This window comes from Zingiber officinale, chromosome 3A, assembly GCF_018446385.1.
Source record: "Zingiber officinale cultivar Zhangliang chromosome 3A, Zo_v1.1, whole genome shotgun sequence".
NCBI classification, from domain to species: Eukaryota; Viridiplantae; Streptophyta; class Magnoliopsida; order Zingiberales; family Zingiberaceae; genus Zingiber; species Zingiber officinale.
Genome location: NC_055990.1, coordinates 29,914,042 through 29,931,668, shown reverse-complemented (window position 1 = coordinate 29,931,668; position 17,627 = coordinate 29,914,042). Strand labels below are relative to the sequence as shown.

The following is a 17,627-nucleotide window of genomic DNA, read 5'->3' as shown; positions in this document are numbered from 1 at the left end:
TTGAGACTGAGAGCATGATTTTTTTTTTTTTATCATTATCCTATTTTATTGTTCTTATTTCCTCAATTTTTTTACATTTTATAAGGATTGTTCTCTCCGTCTTTCATTTAAGTAATTAGACATACTTTTATTTTTTTTTATTTTTAAATAATTTTGAATACATTTTTTTTAGGTAAGTGAATTATAAATTTATTATGAAGTGTATTATTATATCTAATAATAATACTCTATTTAATACGGTAAAACTTATACTTCTTTCAGAGCATCCACAATCGAGGATATTTCTCTAAATATCCCCCCACTCCCAAATATCCCCTATTATGTGGGATATTTGATAGGGTAATGGAAATCACCGGACACTCATCAGTGTCGAATGACTTTTGCTACTATAACCTTCCTTACCACCATTTTTTATTCCTTTCAGGCATTTCACCTGAAAATAATAAATTCTAATGATACTAAAAAAAAGTGGGTTCCTTCGTTTCTATGGTTATTTCTTAAACGGCGAGGTCTTCTCTATACACCGGAGCTTCTTCTTTCATTTAATCAAATGGTATTGTGAACTTGTATAGTTCACACTCTTTGGCTCTACCCATCAATTATCAATTATAGAGTAATAGCTCTTTTCACAATAAGAGTTATCTATACAGTAACAACATTTAATTAGGAAAGTTAGCTAGGTAGCTGACCCTCTTAGTCCGTTCTTTTAACAATGGGAGCATAATCTTTTTGCTTCTTATGATACCATTTCCTCCGCTTAATGGATAAGTATTTACTACCTATGGGGAATTGCTTTTCCTCTCAAATTTAGGTGAGGTGATTTCCCCTTTGGGGCCCACAAAAAGTGGGCTGCCACTATTTTTTATTTTTTTATATATTTTTAATTGCTGGTGGACCCCACCTTAAATGTGGATCCGTGACTTAATTTTTTTTTATTTTTTTAAATTTAATTAAATTTATATTTCTATTATATTTTTATTAAAATTAAATGTAAGTTAATTAATTGATCGTGAGCCCTATAAATATTTGGTTGGTGGTGAGATATTTAACTGTAGAATTGAGGATATTTGAGAGTGAATATTTGATGAATAAGACCCATAAATATTTGGATAGTGGGATATTTCATTGTGAAAGTTGAGATATTTGAATAGTAGGATATTTGAAAGTTGATGTGGAAGTGGAGTCCACAAATACTTGGGAGAAATATCCCAAGTTATTGTAGATGCTCTAAATTAGGTTATCAAAATATGAATATAAAAATTTAATTAATAATTTTATATTTCAACAAGTGAGAAAATTAAATTTTATAAAAAATATTTTTAAAAAATAATATTTTAATTTGTTAAAAAAAAAATAATCTATTATTTTCAATAAATCTGGATGAAAAAATGTGAGGGAATTTTTTTTTACACATGCCAAATGCCTAATTTTTTTTTTCTACCTAGGACCTTAAATAGGTTTGAACCGGCCCTGCTTTTGCTAATTATAAAACAACATACAATATTTATGACAAACTTACGAACAAAATTTAGGAGTAAACCAAAAAGGTTCCATGGAAAAAGTGTCAGTTGGCAATTACATAACACACGGGAGAATGTGCTAAGGACACCACATTGATATCAGAGACTTGGGTAGCACACACTACATGCACCGGAACACACACACAGACTTGATAGTTGGTTTTTAGCCTTCATGTAAGCGTTACAACACTTGAAGCAACTTGGGCTCGTCAGTTTCATCCCATGGCATACTTTTGGGTCCATGCTCGAGCAGTCTCCTCGTATCGTGACCTCTGCGTCTTGTAGATGTGGGCGATCTCAGGAACAAGGGGGTCGTCTGGGTTCGGGTCAGTCAGGAGAGAGCAAATCGAGAGGAGAACCTTGGAGATGGTCAGTGCAGGGCTCCACTGCTCCTTGAGGATGTCAAGGCAGATGCTTCCATTTGAGTTGATGTTCGGGTGGTAAACCTGCATGAGAGAGCGAGTAACTTCATGGCAATAATAACTGAATCCTGCCTGTGAAAAGGCAAGATGTAATCATCATATGGGTTAAACAAACTTCAGAATATTTCTCGGAAAGTTATCTTGGAAGAACAAAAAATGTGGATCTAGCATTGACACCAAAGTGAATAAATAACAAGCCTTTAGAGAATGATTTGTAGCATTATCTACATGTAGCTTTTTAAAGCTTTGTTATGTAGAATATTGAAACTACCCACAATAAGAACAAAATTGCAGTAACCAGATCATGAGTTCTAATCATTTCCAAAAAGCCTTCTTATATTGCTTTTAATGAATGTAGAATTATTTTGCTACTAAAATCCAAATTATAAATTATATCTGCTTGTTTTAACTTTTAATAGGCTTTCTTTAGGCTACTGCATACATTTTTGTTAAAATCTGTTGGATATCACATATCATCTTTAATCTATTAAATATCATTTTATCATCTAATGGAATTTCTCCGATGGATTACGAATAATTTCATAAATTTTCATTTTTTACATTAATTCCAACATTTTGGTGCAACAGTAACGTTGTTGTTTTGTAACCAAAAGGTCACAGGTTTGAATTCTAGAAACAACCTTTTGCAAAAAAAACAAGGTAAGGCTGCGTATAATGGATCATCCCCCAGGACCTTGCATAGAAGGAGCTTCGTGCATCAGACTACCCTTTTACATTAATTCCAACATTTTTAACCCATAAAACATAAAGTATGACTAACATATAGCATGTTTTATAAATTTTCCTTTTAGCTATGGGACACAAGATGATTGTGCAAGAATATGAAAGCTTCTTTTCATTTTTATTGTTTATGCTATTAGTGATATCTTTAGCACTATCTCAATATTGAATAATAGATTTAAGATAGCTAGAACTCTTAAGAGGATTTCTGTCTACCCAAGTTAAATGTATGTTATTCTTGTCTGTCAAACTATATTTTATATATTCAATCTTAGCTCTATTTAACTTAAAACCTTTTAAACTACTTAGATGGAAAGATAGGATGGGAAGAGGATGGAGGAGGCAAAGTGATATTAAAGAAAATATCCATAAGTGAAGGAGTTCCATTTGTAAATTTTATGAGTCTCCCTCTCCCTCTCCCTGAAGATGCTCCATTAAAGTAAACTGAGCCATAATTTATAGTCTTCTCCATACTTCATCTTTCATGATTATTTGTACTTTCATCAACTATCCTATTTGCATTTGTAAATAACACATGCTAAAGAGATTTTTAATTGATAAGTATATCAAGTACAATGAAAGGGAGCCTTAGCTACCATGTGACCTAGAGTTCATGATTTGAGTCTCGGAAATATCCTCTTGCAAAGCAGGTTAAATTTGCGTACAATAGACCCTTTCCCCGCATTGGGAGGAGTTTCATGCACTGGACTGCATTTTATTTTTTTAAAGTATATCTAAGACAATCATTTAAGTTTCTGATTTAAGAGAGAAGCTCACTAATGACATGTATGTATAAGACATTAAGTTTTGGGAATATTAAATATGCAAAAAAAAAAGACAGCCCGATGCACGAAGCTCCCGTCATGCGGGTCCCAGGAAAGGATCTATTGTACACAGCCTTATCCTGCTTTTTGCAAGAGGTTGTTTTCAAGATTCGAACCCGTGACCTTTTGGTCACATAGCAACAACTTTACCGTTGCGTAAAGGCTCCCCTTCCTAAATATTAAATATGCAAAATAATAAATTTATAAGGGTATATGTGCACTTTTTTTTTGTCCAACTAAATATTCTTTGCACCTTGTAATTCACCATAATAACTATTCAGATACTCTAGCCATAATTTTTTTCACAAATAATAAAAGAAACATGTGAAAATTTTTCATTTGTTGATATTTCTTCACTAGTTGTCTTATGAGTCTCATTAAATAAATGACATTTATAATTAATTACGTTAACAACAACAAAATTGCAGTTGCTACCTCATAAAGTTACCATATTAGATGCATCTTAAACAGGAAAACTAAAGGGACATTTGGTTCTTTCCTAGGAATAGGAATCGGAATGAGAATCATAGTATTGTGGAATGAGAATGAATATGAGTATGAATATCACTCTTAAAAACAATGTTTGGTTAGTTGAATATTTTCTATCGAAATAAATCAAAGTTTTCTTTTTTACCCTTAAAGGAAAATAAGAGAAAAAATTAGATGTAAGAGAAAGTTGAATGTGAGAGAAAAATATGATGAGAGAGAAAATATGATGAGAGAGAAAGTATGATGAGAGAGAAAGTGTGATGGGAAAGAATGAAGAGAAAGAAAGTGCGATGAGAGAAAATGAGGAAAGAGAGTGTGATGGGAGAGAGTATGATGATAGAAGATGAGAGAGAAAATATGATGAGAGAGAAAATACAATGAGAGAGGATAAAGAGAGAGAGAGAGTGTAATGAGAAAAAATAAGGAGAGAGAGTGTGATGGGAGAGATTGAGGAGAGAGAAAGTATGATGAGAGAGAAAGTGTGATGAGGAAAAAATAGGAAAGTGAATGTGATGGGAGAAATTGAGGAGAGAGAAAGTGTGATGAGATAGAAAGCATGATGAAAGAGAAAGTGTGATGAGAAAAAAGAGAAAAGAGATTGTGATATGAGAGATTGAGGAGAGAGAAAGTATGATGAGAGAGGAAGTATGATGAGAGAGAAATGTGATGAGAAAAAAAAAAAGAAAAAAGAGAAGAGAGTGTGATGAAAGAGATTAAGGAGAGAGAAAGTGTAATGAGAAAAAAGAGAAAAGAAAGTGTGATGAGAGAGATTAAGGAGAGAGAAAGTGGGTGATAAAATGAGGAGAGAGAAAATATGATGAGAGAGAAAGTGATATGAAAGAAAAATTAAATAAATATATTTTGATATTTGATATTAAGAGGGAAAATTTTAGTTTTGGGTCAAGGGTATTTTTGAAATAAGGGAATATATTAATTGTTGAAAATAGAGTAATGACTCATTGAAGGGGGGAGACATGAGAATGAGTCATTACCCAATTATAAAGATTCATTCCCTTATTTGTATTTCCATTCCTATAATCTAAACATCAACAATGACAATCAATGATTGTTATTCCCCTAAACCAAACGCCCCCTAAGAGATGTTATAAAGTGGACTCTTTTTTCAGGCTCCATTATCTTTATAAAGATATCCTATTAGGATAGCATCTGGCGAAAATAACAAATGCACTGACAAGAGTCAAGAACTCATGATCTTGAAGCGGATTCTAGATCCACATCTATATTTAAGATGCAGCAAAACTTGATCAAAGCATGAGAAATTATAATGAACAAATATCAAGATTTAATTGTGGCACTCTGATATTTTGACATTAGAATTGTAAAAATACATAAAAATTGAACCGTGTTTTGATGTTGAAAATAAAAACAAATGTTGAAAATAAAAACATTTGTTTTAACCATAGTTCATCAACAACAATTTCACAAACTCTAGAATTGACAGATCCACTGAATTCAGTTGCAAACAGGAAGGGAAGAAAAGCAAAGAAAAATGGAACAAAAAGCATATATTCATGGAAAGTACCTTTGTTTGGAAGTTGACTTTAGGAGGCTTAAATGGATAGTCTGGTGGGAAATGAATCTTAACAAAAAACACCCCTCCTGAATAGGGGCTTTCAGTAGGACCCATGATTGTTGCCTGCCAATGGAACAAATCTTCTCCAACAGGTCCAGCACTGCATGATGTAGGAGGATCCTTCTGCAAGTCCAAGAGCTCCTTTTGAATTCTTCTGCTAGCCATTATTATTATTTTTTTTCTTTAAAGGAAAACTCTGTAAATGACAAATATCTCAATTATTTGCAGATAAATGACATTTATCAAAACACTGAATCCATACAGAAATGAAACAACTAAAGCCTACAAGAGCATTGTCAAAGAGATATAAGAGAAACACCTACAGAATTGTGAATGCCCCTAGCTAGTGATGCCAACAATTGATTGCATAAGAAAAGTGGGGATGGGAAAAGACTAAAAGAGAGTGCTGTTCACATAACTAAACTAAAGGTCAACTAGATAACCCTTCTCTTAAGTGAGTTCTGTTTACATGAAAACCTCTCAATTTGTTTTTCCAGAAAAAGAGGGATTTCAAGATTCAGTTCATTTACATGAGTACTCTACTCAAAGTTCTCTAGTTAAAGCACAAAATTTAGGGCAAATAAACTCACAAATTGATTAAAATTTTACTATTTTCTTGGGTTTGCATCTGCTTTGAATAATTTATAGAAACCTACATAGGTAATTATGATGATCTAGCATATAAGCTGCTTGAGTGCTCATATGTAGGAACATACTTGCAATATTCCATACAAGTATTTTAGTTTTGCCATGTGCACTGTTATTGGAAAACTCCAGCAATATACCATCAAATCAAAACATTCAGATGATCGAATAAAACAGTGATTACAATGTCAAGACATGTAACTTCAGATGGTTAGATAAAACAGTAATTGCATAGTTGAGGCATCCAACTCATGCATTAGCTGAATAGAAGAAAGCTAATAAATTATTGCCTATCTATCAAAATTAGTCATGAAACTAGTAGTTCTCTCCTTTTCTCTCTTGACAAGCTTATTGACTCCAAATTAACAGACAAGAAAGATATGTGCCTTTGGCTTATATAAAAGCAATCTGGTAGTCTTGTAAAACAATGATCACCACCCTTTTTCGGTCATCTTTTTTCTAGATAATCTTGCATTTCCCTTGTCCATGTTTACAATAGATTCTATAGATTTTGATATTATTTCAATATGGAATCAACTGTTTGAAAAAAAAAATAAATGGAATGACTAGTAAATTGTTTAGGCACAGCCAGTAGCCTTTAGATAATCAAAGCTACACTTGCATCACAATCAGCAATTATCATGCATTTAACAACAGTCACCACACCTATAATTCATCACCCTTGATTTATTTTAAAGTTAATGATAAAAAGACTCTAGTTCAAAATGGTCAAACACGATCCTCATTTCAAAAGGTTCCTATTAAGGCTCCAATGGAACAAATTACTAAAATTATCCCCAGAAAATTGCTGTTTTTTATTTTCATTTTTTATTTTGGAACGGTGCTTTTGGTCAAAAGATAATTTTGAGTTAATTATGAGACTGTCACTTTGATTTAAAAGATCCTGATACTATCGACAATATAACCTTAGATTTCAAAGGAGGGATAAGATCCATGGAGGCTAGTTCGATGGGAATTTTTCAAAAACGGGAACTTATTTGAGCTTTTTGAAACAGAATCAAATCCTTTTTGAGCATTTCTCCAATTAAATAAGTTCAAAGGCAATCTCTCTCTCTCTCTCTCTCTCTGAAATAAGTCCAAAGACCTTGTAAGCGTTTTCATCCCCCCAAAAAAAAAGTCCTTGTAAACGCGTAAAACAATGAATCAATTAAATCCTCTCATATTCAAATGCCATAAAACTTAATCGTTCATATCCAACAAGAATAAAAGATCAATGGGTGGTATGCAAACAGGAAATCTAAAACGAGCAAAGCAAATCACGGTCAACGAGTTTCATCTAAACCAAGCAAAAAAAGCATGAAAAGGTCATCGGCCGGCAGATCCTTCAATCTAACAAGATCTCCACGAATCCCAGAAATAAATTTCAAAACTTTCAACTAGATTTCAACAATACAAACTTGCCCGACGACTAAAATCCCCCCTCTCCCAAAAAAAAACCCGACAAGGAGGAGAAGATGATCCTTAAAAACAATCTCCATGGAAAGGAGGAAGTTTTAACTCACGTAGCAGGAGAAGTCGATCGGAGCGTTCGAGCTCAGGCCGCAGACGAAGTCTCGAGGTCTCTCAATCGCAATTTCTCCATTTCGATTAAAGAGGGGAAAATTTTCTCCATCAGTCAGCTCAGCAATGGAACCGGTTTGGTGTGGCTGGTTCAGCCAGTCAAAGCCGGTTCAGTCAATGTTAGTGTTCATGATTAGTGGCAAATCACGTACGGCCTGAAAAGAGTGTTGCCTGTTTGCTTCCGACAGCAAATTCTCGTCCAGGGAAATAAGCGTCCTCCATGAACAACGCATCGGCCACCCCTTCATTGTAGAACGTAGACCCAAATTTTGCGGGGGCTACCAAGCATGACCTATCACATTGTTGGTAGGCTGTAAGTAAATCGGTAATCTGCAGTTAACTATTTTTAGCCCTCCTTAACAATACCTTTCAATCCCGATTCCGTTCAGTGCTCTCGTCCCGTAAGCCACAGTCCGTCTCCCTTCCGAATCGGAGCGACCGAGTGGAACCCTCTCCTGCGATCCGCCAACCTCTCTCTGTCGTCTGCATTCGCCCTCGTTCGGTATTGTTGCTTGATGGAGTGTTGAGGACCCTTGAAGGATCGGGCAAGTGCCACAAAACCGTCTTTTGTCTCGACTTCTTTCTTTGTAGTCCTTGATTGCTCTGATCCATATGTTTGTATTAAAATCTTTGATATTTGGGTTGATCGTGGTACGTTATTTTGCTTCGTATTGGCTTTTTCGATTCGAAGACTGAAACATGTTACTGAGGCTTTTTCGACGGTTCAAATTGTCATCTTTCATTCCGTGGTATTTTTTTTTCTTTAATGCATAGATTTGTCCATTCTCATTTTGCATAGTTCGACCGACAGCCAGAGTTTGATCATTCATAATCATTTCTTTGGGAATATCTTCTTTAAATCATATTGGTGAGTTTGTGTCTTATATCTTTTTTTTTATTTATTTATACTTCACAGGTCGATCATTTGAATATTGTTCTAAAATGGGCGCGACGCTGGGAAGGAACAACTCGTTTAGTGGTGTTCTAGAATCAAAACTTGATGCGAAGATGGTTGAGGCTATGCAACGAAGGGCATTGGGAGGAACTAATGTGAAATCATTTAATAGTGTCATTATGAAATTTCCGAAAATTGACAAGAATTTTAGAAAATGCAAGTCCATTTTTGAGCAATTTGGTAAGTTATATATTCATTGCAAAATCAACGAGTTCTGAGACTGGTTAACTTGATTTTTAATTCTTGCATTTGACACCAAAACGTTTGAAACTGAAACTAAAAAGGTTTGGCTATTGATACATGCTCTCAGTGAGTAGCCTACAACTGCCTATAACAGACAGTTCTTTAATCAAACTCAACATGGGGGCAATAGTACGTGTTAGCTTTTAGTTGGATTGCATGGTACTGTATGATTCATACATGATGAGACCTTTCTAATGTGGAATATTGTTATATGCAATATGTATGCTAACAATGTAAGATATTCCTTTATTTTAGCCGTTCATTGTATGGCCATGTTGAGGGAAAGGAATAGAAACATGATTATAAGGGTCTCAATTAGTTAGCCCAAGGCTACACCTACACCTAATGAAACCTGCCCTTATTTTTTTAATTTAATTTGTTTTAGAAAAACCAATTGAATTATAGTTATTTTTATGCATTAGCTATCCTCCCTTTGATTTGCTCTCCATTGTAAATTTCTGCTATTTCTGCTCTCTTTTTTTGTAATCAATTTAGATGAAGATTCCAATGGTGCAATAGATCTAGAAGAGCTTAAGCACTGCTTTCAGAAGCTAGAAATCTCCTGTAATGAGGAGGAGATTTCTGATCTTTTTTTGGCATGTGACATTGATGAGAACATGGGTATGAAATTTAATGAGTTTATTGTTCTTCTCTGCCTTGTTTATCTTCTCAACGAGCCAACTGTTGCAAAAGCAGTATCCTTCATAAAGTTTACTTCTCGCTATTTTTTTTTAATTATTATCTTTTTTTTGGGCCATTCATTTTAACAGTTGTTATTGTGCATCCCATATGTGAAATGTTGTTTGGAGAAGTATAGGTGATTATAGTATCATTTTTGTAAGATCAAATGGATTAGATTTTCTTAATGTTGGTACTTATTTAGTATAGATTCATCAACAAAATTTGTGATTGTTGCTTGCAAGTATTTGATCAAGAAATATAGGGGTAAATGGTGTGTAATTTATTTAACAATATTTAAGGATTACACATCTAACAACTTTAACATGGAATGCCTCCCAGAGGGATTTACTCATTTCAAACAAGAGATTCTAAACCCCTTGAGGCTTGCAGTTATCTTCTAAAGTATGAGGTTTCACTATGCGAGGTCTGGAACACTTGTGTGCGTGCAACTTCATTAATAAGCCAAGGAAACCCATCTACTACATTTAGAGCATCCACATAAGAGCAAATATTTCCCCCAAATATTTATGGTTCCCATGTCCACATCATCAATTAAATATCTCACTCCTCAAATTTCCCAAATTCCACAATCAAATATTCCACAAATCAAATATTTATGGGTCCTATCCATCAAATATCTCACTTTCAAATATCCCAAATTTCACAAAAAAATAGAAATCTCTGACTTTTGCTCGATGATTTTTAATATCCTAATCTCCACCCCTTCCAATGGTGGAGATTTGGGGTTTGGAGATTTTTGGAGAAATACACTCTCCAAATACCCTCCATTGTGGATGCTCTTAGAGTGTATATAGTTCATGAAACATATAGGAAGTGGATATGCTTCCTTATACAAAGTGCAAACATGTAAGGTATTGACTTGGGTAATACCTAAAAATGTGGTATCAAATCCATTGCCATCTCTATTAAGAGCTATTTGACTAATATATATTAATGTACAGAAGAGCCAAAGTTTAAGTCATCAATGGTTTACAAGATTCTCTATCAACACGTTAATAGATAACCTAGTCAGGATAGGCCGTGTTTCTATGATGAAGGTCTTGAGGAGCTGGGGTAACAATAATGATATGGAATTGAGTGGTTTTTCCTTCAAGATGATCCTTGAACAAAATTAGCGGCATGCATTTACATTTTACGCCCATCTGCAAGCGCACATATTTTTAAAAGCATCAAGAATTAGTATATATGGAATAGATGAATCGGTTTAACGGTGCCTAATCAATTAGCGAACAAGTAAAATAATAGAAAATAAACACCAAAGCTTTATGCTCAATAATATATGACAGTCTCAAGAATGTGGAGTAGTGGGCTGCTTAGTGTCATTAACAGAAATCTTCTATTTTAGTTCATTATCACTCATATGAGAGTGCACTTGAATTTGCAGAGAGTGATAATTTCATCAGCATCTGGAACTCTTTGTGTTTCTCTACTCTTGAGAATTTGCAAGGTTGTGTGCTATAGTTCCTTACACTAGATTGTCTCTAGTTACATTGATATTTGTTCACCGAAGCTTGTCTATGTTCCCTTATGAAGTCTAGTCTGGCATGAAACCAGAATACGAAACATCAAATTTTATTCTTCCATGACCAAATTGCTAGAATTCGCGAATGGGTCTGGCGGATCTTGAGACAAGTTTTGAGGCACTAGTTAATGCATTTGTTTTCTTGGACAAAAACAAGGATGGGTATGTCAGCAAGACAGAGATGGTGCATGCTATAAATGAGACAACTGCAGGAGAACGCTCTTCGGGACGAATAGCCATGAAAAGATTTGGTCGGTCACTTTTCCCTCATTTATTATCTGATTTCATACTTAAATTGTCATTTAAAGTTTCAGCTAATTTGCTAAACAATTAAGGATGCATTTCACATCTACTCAACTAAACTCCAAAATAAAGATCATCCCGATATATTTGCTCAATCTTGTTGTTTTGTTTGCCACAGAAGAGATGGACTGGGATAAAAATGGGATGGTGACATTCAAGGAATTCCTCTTTGCTTTCACCAGTTGGGTGGGGATGGATGATGAAGTTGAAGAAGATGAGGAATGATTTCTTGAGTGTTTCAAATGTTCAGTTGCCTCCAAACTCACCTTGGGCCGAAGCAAATGAAGAACATATGCTCGAAGGCGCTTTGTGCATACATTTATACTTCTTTTTGATCTTTTGCAATAATGGCAACTGTTTTCAGACCGCCTTTTCAAATTAAATGCTCATATTTTGAGTTCTAACACTTTTTGCTCCCCTGTTGTTTTATATATTGCATTTGCATTATGTACTTGACTCGAATGGATTCAATATTATCGACTTCTTGATGAATTTCAAAGAAATTTTAGACGAATAGAATATGAGATATTATTGTTTCTTTAAGTTAACACGAAAACATCATAAAATATATGAAGCTTGTGAATTATACATGACTTATTCCCTAATTTAACAGATGTTGCAAGTGAAATTTGTATATGCTTAACATCTTGTTGATAAACTAATAAATGGACTAATTATCAATATATTTGTTAATAAAGAATTTAAAATAATTTGATGGAACCGGGTCGGGTAATTTTATTTTTGTGAACCGGAGAAAATTTTCAATTCGCCGGTTTGAACCGCCATTTGGTCTAGTGGCAATATCGTCAAATCATGCGTCGTCAAAACCCTAGGTTCTGTGTCTTCCAGCTATAAATTTCAAGCGAGGGTGAAGCAATCGCCTGCTCTTTCGGTGGCCGCGCGGAGCTTCCTGCTGTTCCAACATGTCGAAGCGAGGTAACCCTCTTCTCTATTCTTTTTGAGGTCAGGGTTTCAGGCTTCGGTTGGTTTTTGAGTTGGGTTTGTCGCGTCTGGGTCTTGTAGGTCGCGGAGGAACTGCAGGCAACAAGTTTCGGATGTCACTGGGTCTACCAGTGGCGGCGACGGTGAACTGCGCTGACAACACGGGGGCAAAGAACCTATACATCATTTCCGTCAAGGGGATCAAGGGTCGTCTCAATCGCCTACCCTCGGCCTGCGTCGGTGACATGGTTATGGCCACCGTAAAGAAGGGGAAGCCTGACCTCAGGAAGAAGGTCATGCCGGCTGTCATCGTTCGTCAGCGTAAGCCGTGGCGCCGAAAGGATGGCGTCTACATGTACTTTGAAGGTATGCTGAATGATCACCATTTGCAGGTCTACTTAGATTATAAGTTTGTCTTGGAACAAATTGCAGATTTTCTTTGAAATCTCTATCCATTGTTTCTCCTAACGTGATCATAGTTTTTGACCTCTACAAATTGCACAGTTTAAAGCGATTATGCATAGCAAACATTCAGCTTGCATTGGTTAAAGCAACACATTTCTAGTAATGCATTTCCTAGAGCTACGAACTGCACAGCGTAAGTGAGGGCCATAGTTGCATCTCACAAATTCTTAGGATTTACTGCGTAGGATTGACTGTTTATTGTCATCCTTATCATTACTGTTCTTTATTATTTGTATGTTTTGGATACTTGAACTTTAAGTTGTTATCAAGCGTACATGTCTTAGAGCACTAGGTTGTATTTCGATGGGTGAGCTCAATTTATATTTTCCTAAAATTCACATCTTTGTTACATGCTTCGTTTATTTTTGGGTGATTTAGAAGGCTTTGTTACTTGCATTTGGTAACATTGGGATAGACAAGCGATTGCCTTATTTTTTATTGTTACATTAACTTTTGATCCTGCCCCTTGCATTCAGGATTCTACTGTGAACCTTTGTCCAACGAAATTTATTTGTCTTTGGCTCATTGTTTTTCCTTTCTGTCTGCTTGAATGGATGTCTATATGGAATGCAATGTTCTTCATGGTTGCAAAATTGCTCCTTTCTATGCAAGTCTCCACTGAAATTGTGTTGGTTTATTATTGTAATTTAATTAATTGATGTGAAATTTCATCCATTTAATGATCTTTCATATCCTGAACAAGTTATCTGGAATTCATGCCAGTGCATTAACGTTGCTTTTGTTCTGCTCTTTGGGACATCCAGACGTCTTCACATATATGCAGCTATCTAATGATTTTGATTTTTCTTACAGATAATGCTGGAGTGATTGTCAATCCAAAGGGTGAAATGAAAGGTATGTAGATTTTTTAGTGGCATTATATTGTCTTATTCACTATCATATAAACAAAGTACAAATCAATTTGCAAAATTAGCTTTTCATGTCATCATACAATCTCGACTTCAAACATGTCACCTTGTTTTTCTAGGCCTGGTTGTGCTTTTTTGGAAGTAGAGTAGAGGTCAACACCAATTTAAGATTCCCTCCCTTGTTTAGATGCTCTCCCCTCCATGAGGCATTTTTTGGTCTAAAATTGTGTCTGTGCAAAAATGGAGGAGTTGGGGGTGCTCTTTGTTGAAGGGAGGGGAACATGTGGTTTTATGCCTTCCTTTCTAGAAGCGAGCAAGGTCGGTGTATTGGGCTGGCTAGATTGTTTGGTGTCCAGGATGTTGTTGAGTGTGGCCACTTTTTCTCACAGAGATCGTGTGGGTGAGCTCTATACGCTTTAGGGGTAGGTCTGTGTGAGACGGCTCTGGGTGGGTTATGTTGTCGAGCGCCTGGCTGGTTAGGTAATTTGATTATCTTCTCTTCTTCTTTCTGCTCCTCACTTCTCTTCTACCATCAGTAAATTGTGCCTTAAATTCGCCACTTCAAAGAATTTTCTTTCAACGCATCAATGTGATGAAATTATGTACCATTTTGTTACCTTCAGGATCTGCCATCACTGGACCCATCGGCAAGGAATGCGCTGACCTGTGGCCGAGGATTGCAAGTGCAGCAAACGCAATTGTGTAATTTGAGGTTTCTTGGGATCAACTGTTTGACGTTTTGGTTTCGGTGTCCTTTCACGTCTTTCAGGATATAGTTAACAGTCTATTGCTGCGTCGTCGCTTAGCAGTTATTTTTCAGAACATTTTCACTATGTGGATCATATTTCTCATAATTCGGCCATTTGATTTTTGAACTCTATTAATAATTTTCAAGCATGTTCGTGAATGCCTTATACAGTGCTAATTACCGATTATTGCCAGTGGTATTTTCCGTTATAATAGAGCAACATTTATGTACTTGTGGTTTTGATTTTTTTTTAACTTTATAATTCAATTTTTTATTATTAGTTTATGCTTATTATTTAAATATAAAATAACTCTACTCTTCCGCGTGTGTTAGTGTTTTTTAAATTTTTATTTCTTTTAACCTAAATATTATAGCTTAATTCCAAAGTTTAATAAAAATAAATTTACATCAGTTTAAAACAAAATTTTTTTAAATTAATATTAATTATTAAGACGGTGTCTGGTGAGGGATAATCAGTAAAGATAAATAAATTTTTAGAATTTAGATCAGTCAAATATATTTTTATCTAATTTTTACACCAATTGATATTTTTATTTTATTATTATATAATAATATGAATTATATTTTTTATCAAAATATTAATATATTATATTATATTATATTATTGATCCTGTCCGAATCAGGGGTCAACGAACGCTGGGGATGTGGCGCTCCCTGCTGGATCCTCGAGTTCTCCGGCGAACCTGCAACAAAACCGAGCCGGGAGGGGTGTCCCGGCGACGGCCCTCCGATGCTCAAATCAGGCGAGGAAATAGATGAAGAGGTGTCTCAGAAACAGAAGACCTGTCCCTCTCCGGTGAAGAAACGGAGACCTTATATAGACCTCTCCAAGGAGCCTGGGCGCGCCAATCGAAGTCATCTACTGTTTTCGACCATGCCCAGGTATGGGTCTGTCAGAAGGACTATGCCCAGATATGAGTCTGTCAGAAAGACGCCCATAAGGCCATACCGCTACTGTATCAACCCCTCCATGATGTGACGGCGAGATCCTCCCTCGTGCACTCTTGTGTACGGCATAATCATCAGACATGCCTTTGCTGACATCCCATATTCTGAGCCGAACGGATAGGCCGCTCGGCTAACCTTCGTACCCTCGCCCTTGTCCTGGCCGAACGGACCACCCGCTCGGCCTTCAGTCCCAGCTGGGCAGACGCCCCGCTCGGCCATTCGGTTCTCCCGCCTTGGCGTCGGAAACCCCAGCGCGGCCATTAACCGCTTAGCCCTCCAACTGTCCTCAAGCTGAGACCCTTCAGGAAGTGGATCCCCCATTCTTATCGCCGGATCACTTGCCTTCCCTTCAAGTCTAGTCGAAGGAGGCAGTGAGTCCGACTGACTGGATTATGTGTCTGTTAGTTAGAGCCCTAGAGCCAATCATTTGATGATTGTATGGACTCATGTATATCATATTCTTATATTAATAAAGGCAATAGTTTGGTTATTATGCTTATTTGTTTTAGTGCCAAATAAACTAAGTATAGTAACGTCCTTGAGTAGATCGTTCTTACCTATATCAATCGATTGGTTGAATCGATAGTGAGATGATATAGGTAACACTACTCTTAATCATTCCTAGTCGAGTATTAACATTCAGGGACGATGTTAATGCAATAAGACTAGCATGTAGGTCAACTCGATGACTTGATCTCACAAGTCATGGATATGGAGATATCAAGTTGACACATGGGTATATATTGGAGAATGTATACTGAATGGCCCGCCATGAGAAAGTATCATGGATCGTTATATGAGTGTCATATACTTTCTCATGTGGCTATTAGTATGACTATTAGTCCTTAGACCTGAAGTCACCATGGATCCCTACATAAGGAGTTATGTACTTTGGTTTCGTCAAACGTCACCCGTAACTGGGTGGACTATAAAGGTGATTACTGGGTATATAACGAATTATGCAGAGGGATGTGAGTGATGTAGATGGGATCTATCCCTCCCATATGACGGGAGCGACATCGCTATTCTTGATAGAGTGAGACCACTAAGTGCATGACCATGCCCAAATGAGTCAACATTAGATGTTGAGCTCATTTGATCGAGTGCGTCTACTTGTAGTTCAAGATTTAGATTGATTAGAGGATGACACGGTCTATGCCTCACATTGATCAATCTAGATGTCAAGGATAGAAGGACAATGTCACATATTGTGAGGAGTCACAATTAGTAGTCACAAGGTGATGTTGGATCTCAACATTTCTTGTAACTTGGGTAGCAATGATGTATTGCTAGATGCCGCTCATTGCTTATGTTTCTAAAAGAGTTTAGAAACATTGCCAACGTTACAAGAACCTATTGGGTCACACACAAAGAACATGTGGATGGAGATTAGGTTCATATGATGAACCAATAGGATTAGGTTCATATGATGAACCAAAGATTGGATTCGAATTAGACTTATTGAGTTAGACTCAATTAGATTCAATTGTTGAATGAGTCTAATTTACATTTGATTCATTGAGTCAATTTATATTAATGAATTGAGATTCATTAAATTAAAATTGACTTGAATCAAAGCTTGGATTTAACTCAACAAGGAAGAGATTGAGTCAAGTTTGACTTGACCAAATTGGAAGTTGAAACATCAAGTTTGACTTGATGCATTGCCACATCATGTAGGTTGACTCATCCTACATGGCATGACACATAGTTGCCACATCACCTCCACCTCATGAGGTGTGCCACCTCATTGGAGGTTACACTCTCCTTTCTTTAATGTGGCCGGCCACATTAATGAGAGGAGTTATGTGGCCGGCCACACTTAATGGTGTGGAGTTTTTTCATTTGTGTGCATTGATGTGGTTTTATTGTATCATCTTCCTTCTTGCTTTGGCTCTCCATGGCTGATGGTTGCCGTGCACTTCATTGGGAGGAGAGGTGTGAGTTAAGTCCAAGACAATAAGAGAGTGTGAAGGTCACAAAGGAGAAGACTACTAGAGGAGTGGTGAGATTCTTCTTGTTTTCTCTTCTTTTCTCTTCTTTCCAATCCCATCCGAGAGCATCTAGAGAGTGCTAGTACACTTGTGGTGCTC

The 17,627-nt window shown here is 36.2% G+C and overlaps 3 protein-coding genes across 3 annotated transcripts; 2 read left to right on the top strand and 1 right to left on the bottom strand.

The window, feature by feature from the left end:
• Positions 1-1,527: 1,527 nt before the first annotated feature.
• On the bottom strand, positions 1,528-7,910 carry LOC122051621 (ubiquitin-conjugating enzyme E2-17 kDa-like). The gene is made up of 3 exons (XM_042612829.1): positions 7,759-7,910; positions 5,540-5,786; positions 1,528-1,966 (listed from the first exon to the last, which is right to left on the bottom strand). The coding sequence occupies exons 2-3, from the start codon at positions 5,753-5,755 to the stop codon at positions 1,736-1,738; spliced, it is 447 nt and encodes a 148-aa protein (XP_042468763.1). The 5' UTR covers positions 5,756-5,786; positions 7,759-7,910; the 3' UTR covers positions 1,528-1,735.
• Positions 7,911-8,189: 279 nt separating this feature from the next.
• On the top strand, positions 8,190-12,044 carry LOC122051619 (probable calcium-binding protein CML21). Its single transcript, XM_042612828.1, has 5 exons — positions 8,190-8,361; positions 8,733-8,951; positions 9,510-9,709; positions 11,315-11,489; positions 11,660-12,044. The coding sequence occupies exons 2-5, from the start codon at positions 8,759-8,761 to the stop codon at positions 11,764-11,766; spliced, it is 675 nt and encodes a 224-aa protein (XP_042468762.1). The 5' UTR covers positions 8,190-8,361; positions 8,733-8,758; the 3' UTR covers positions 11,767-12,044.
• Positions 12,045-12,379: 335 nt separating this feature from the next.
• On the top strand, positions 12,380-14,697 carry LOC122051618 (60S ribosomal protein L23). Its single transcript, XM_042612827.1, has 4 exons — positions 12,380-12,477; positions 12,565-12,849; positions 13,762-13,803; positions 14,441-14,697. The coding sequence occupies exons 1-4, from the start codon at positions 12,465-12,467 to the stop codon at positions 14,521-14,523; spliced, it is 423 nt and encodes a 140-aa protein (XP_042468761.1). The 5' UTR covers positions 12,380-12,464; the 3' UTR covers positions 14,524-14,697.
• The last annotated feature ends 2,930 nt before the right edge of the window (positions 14,698-17,627 follow it).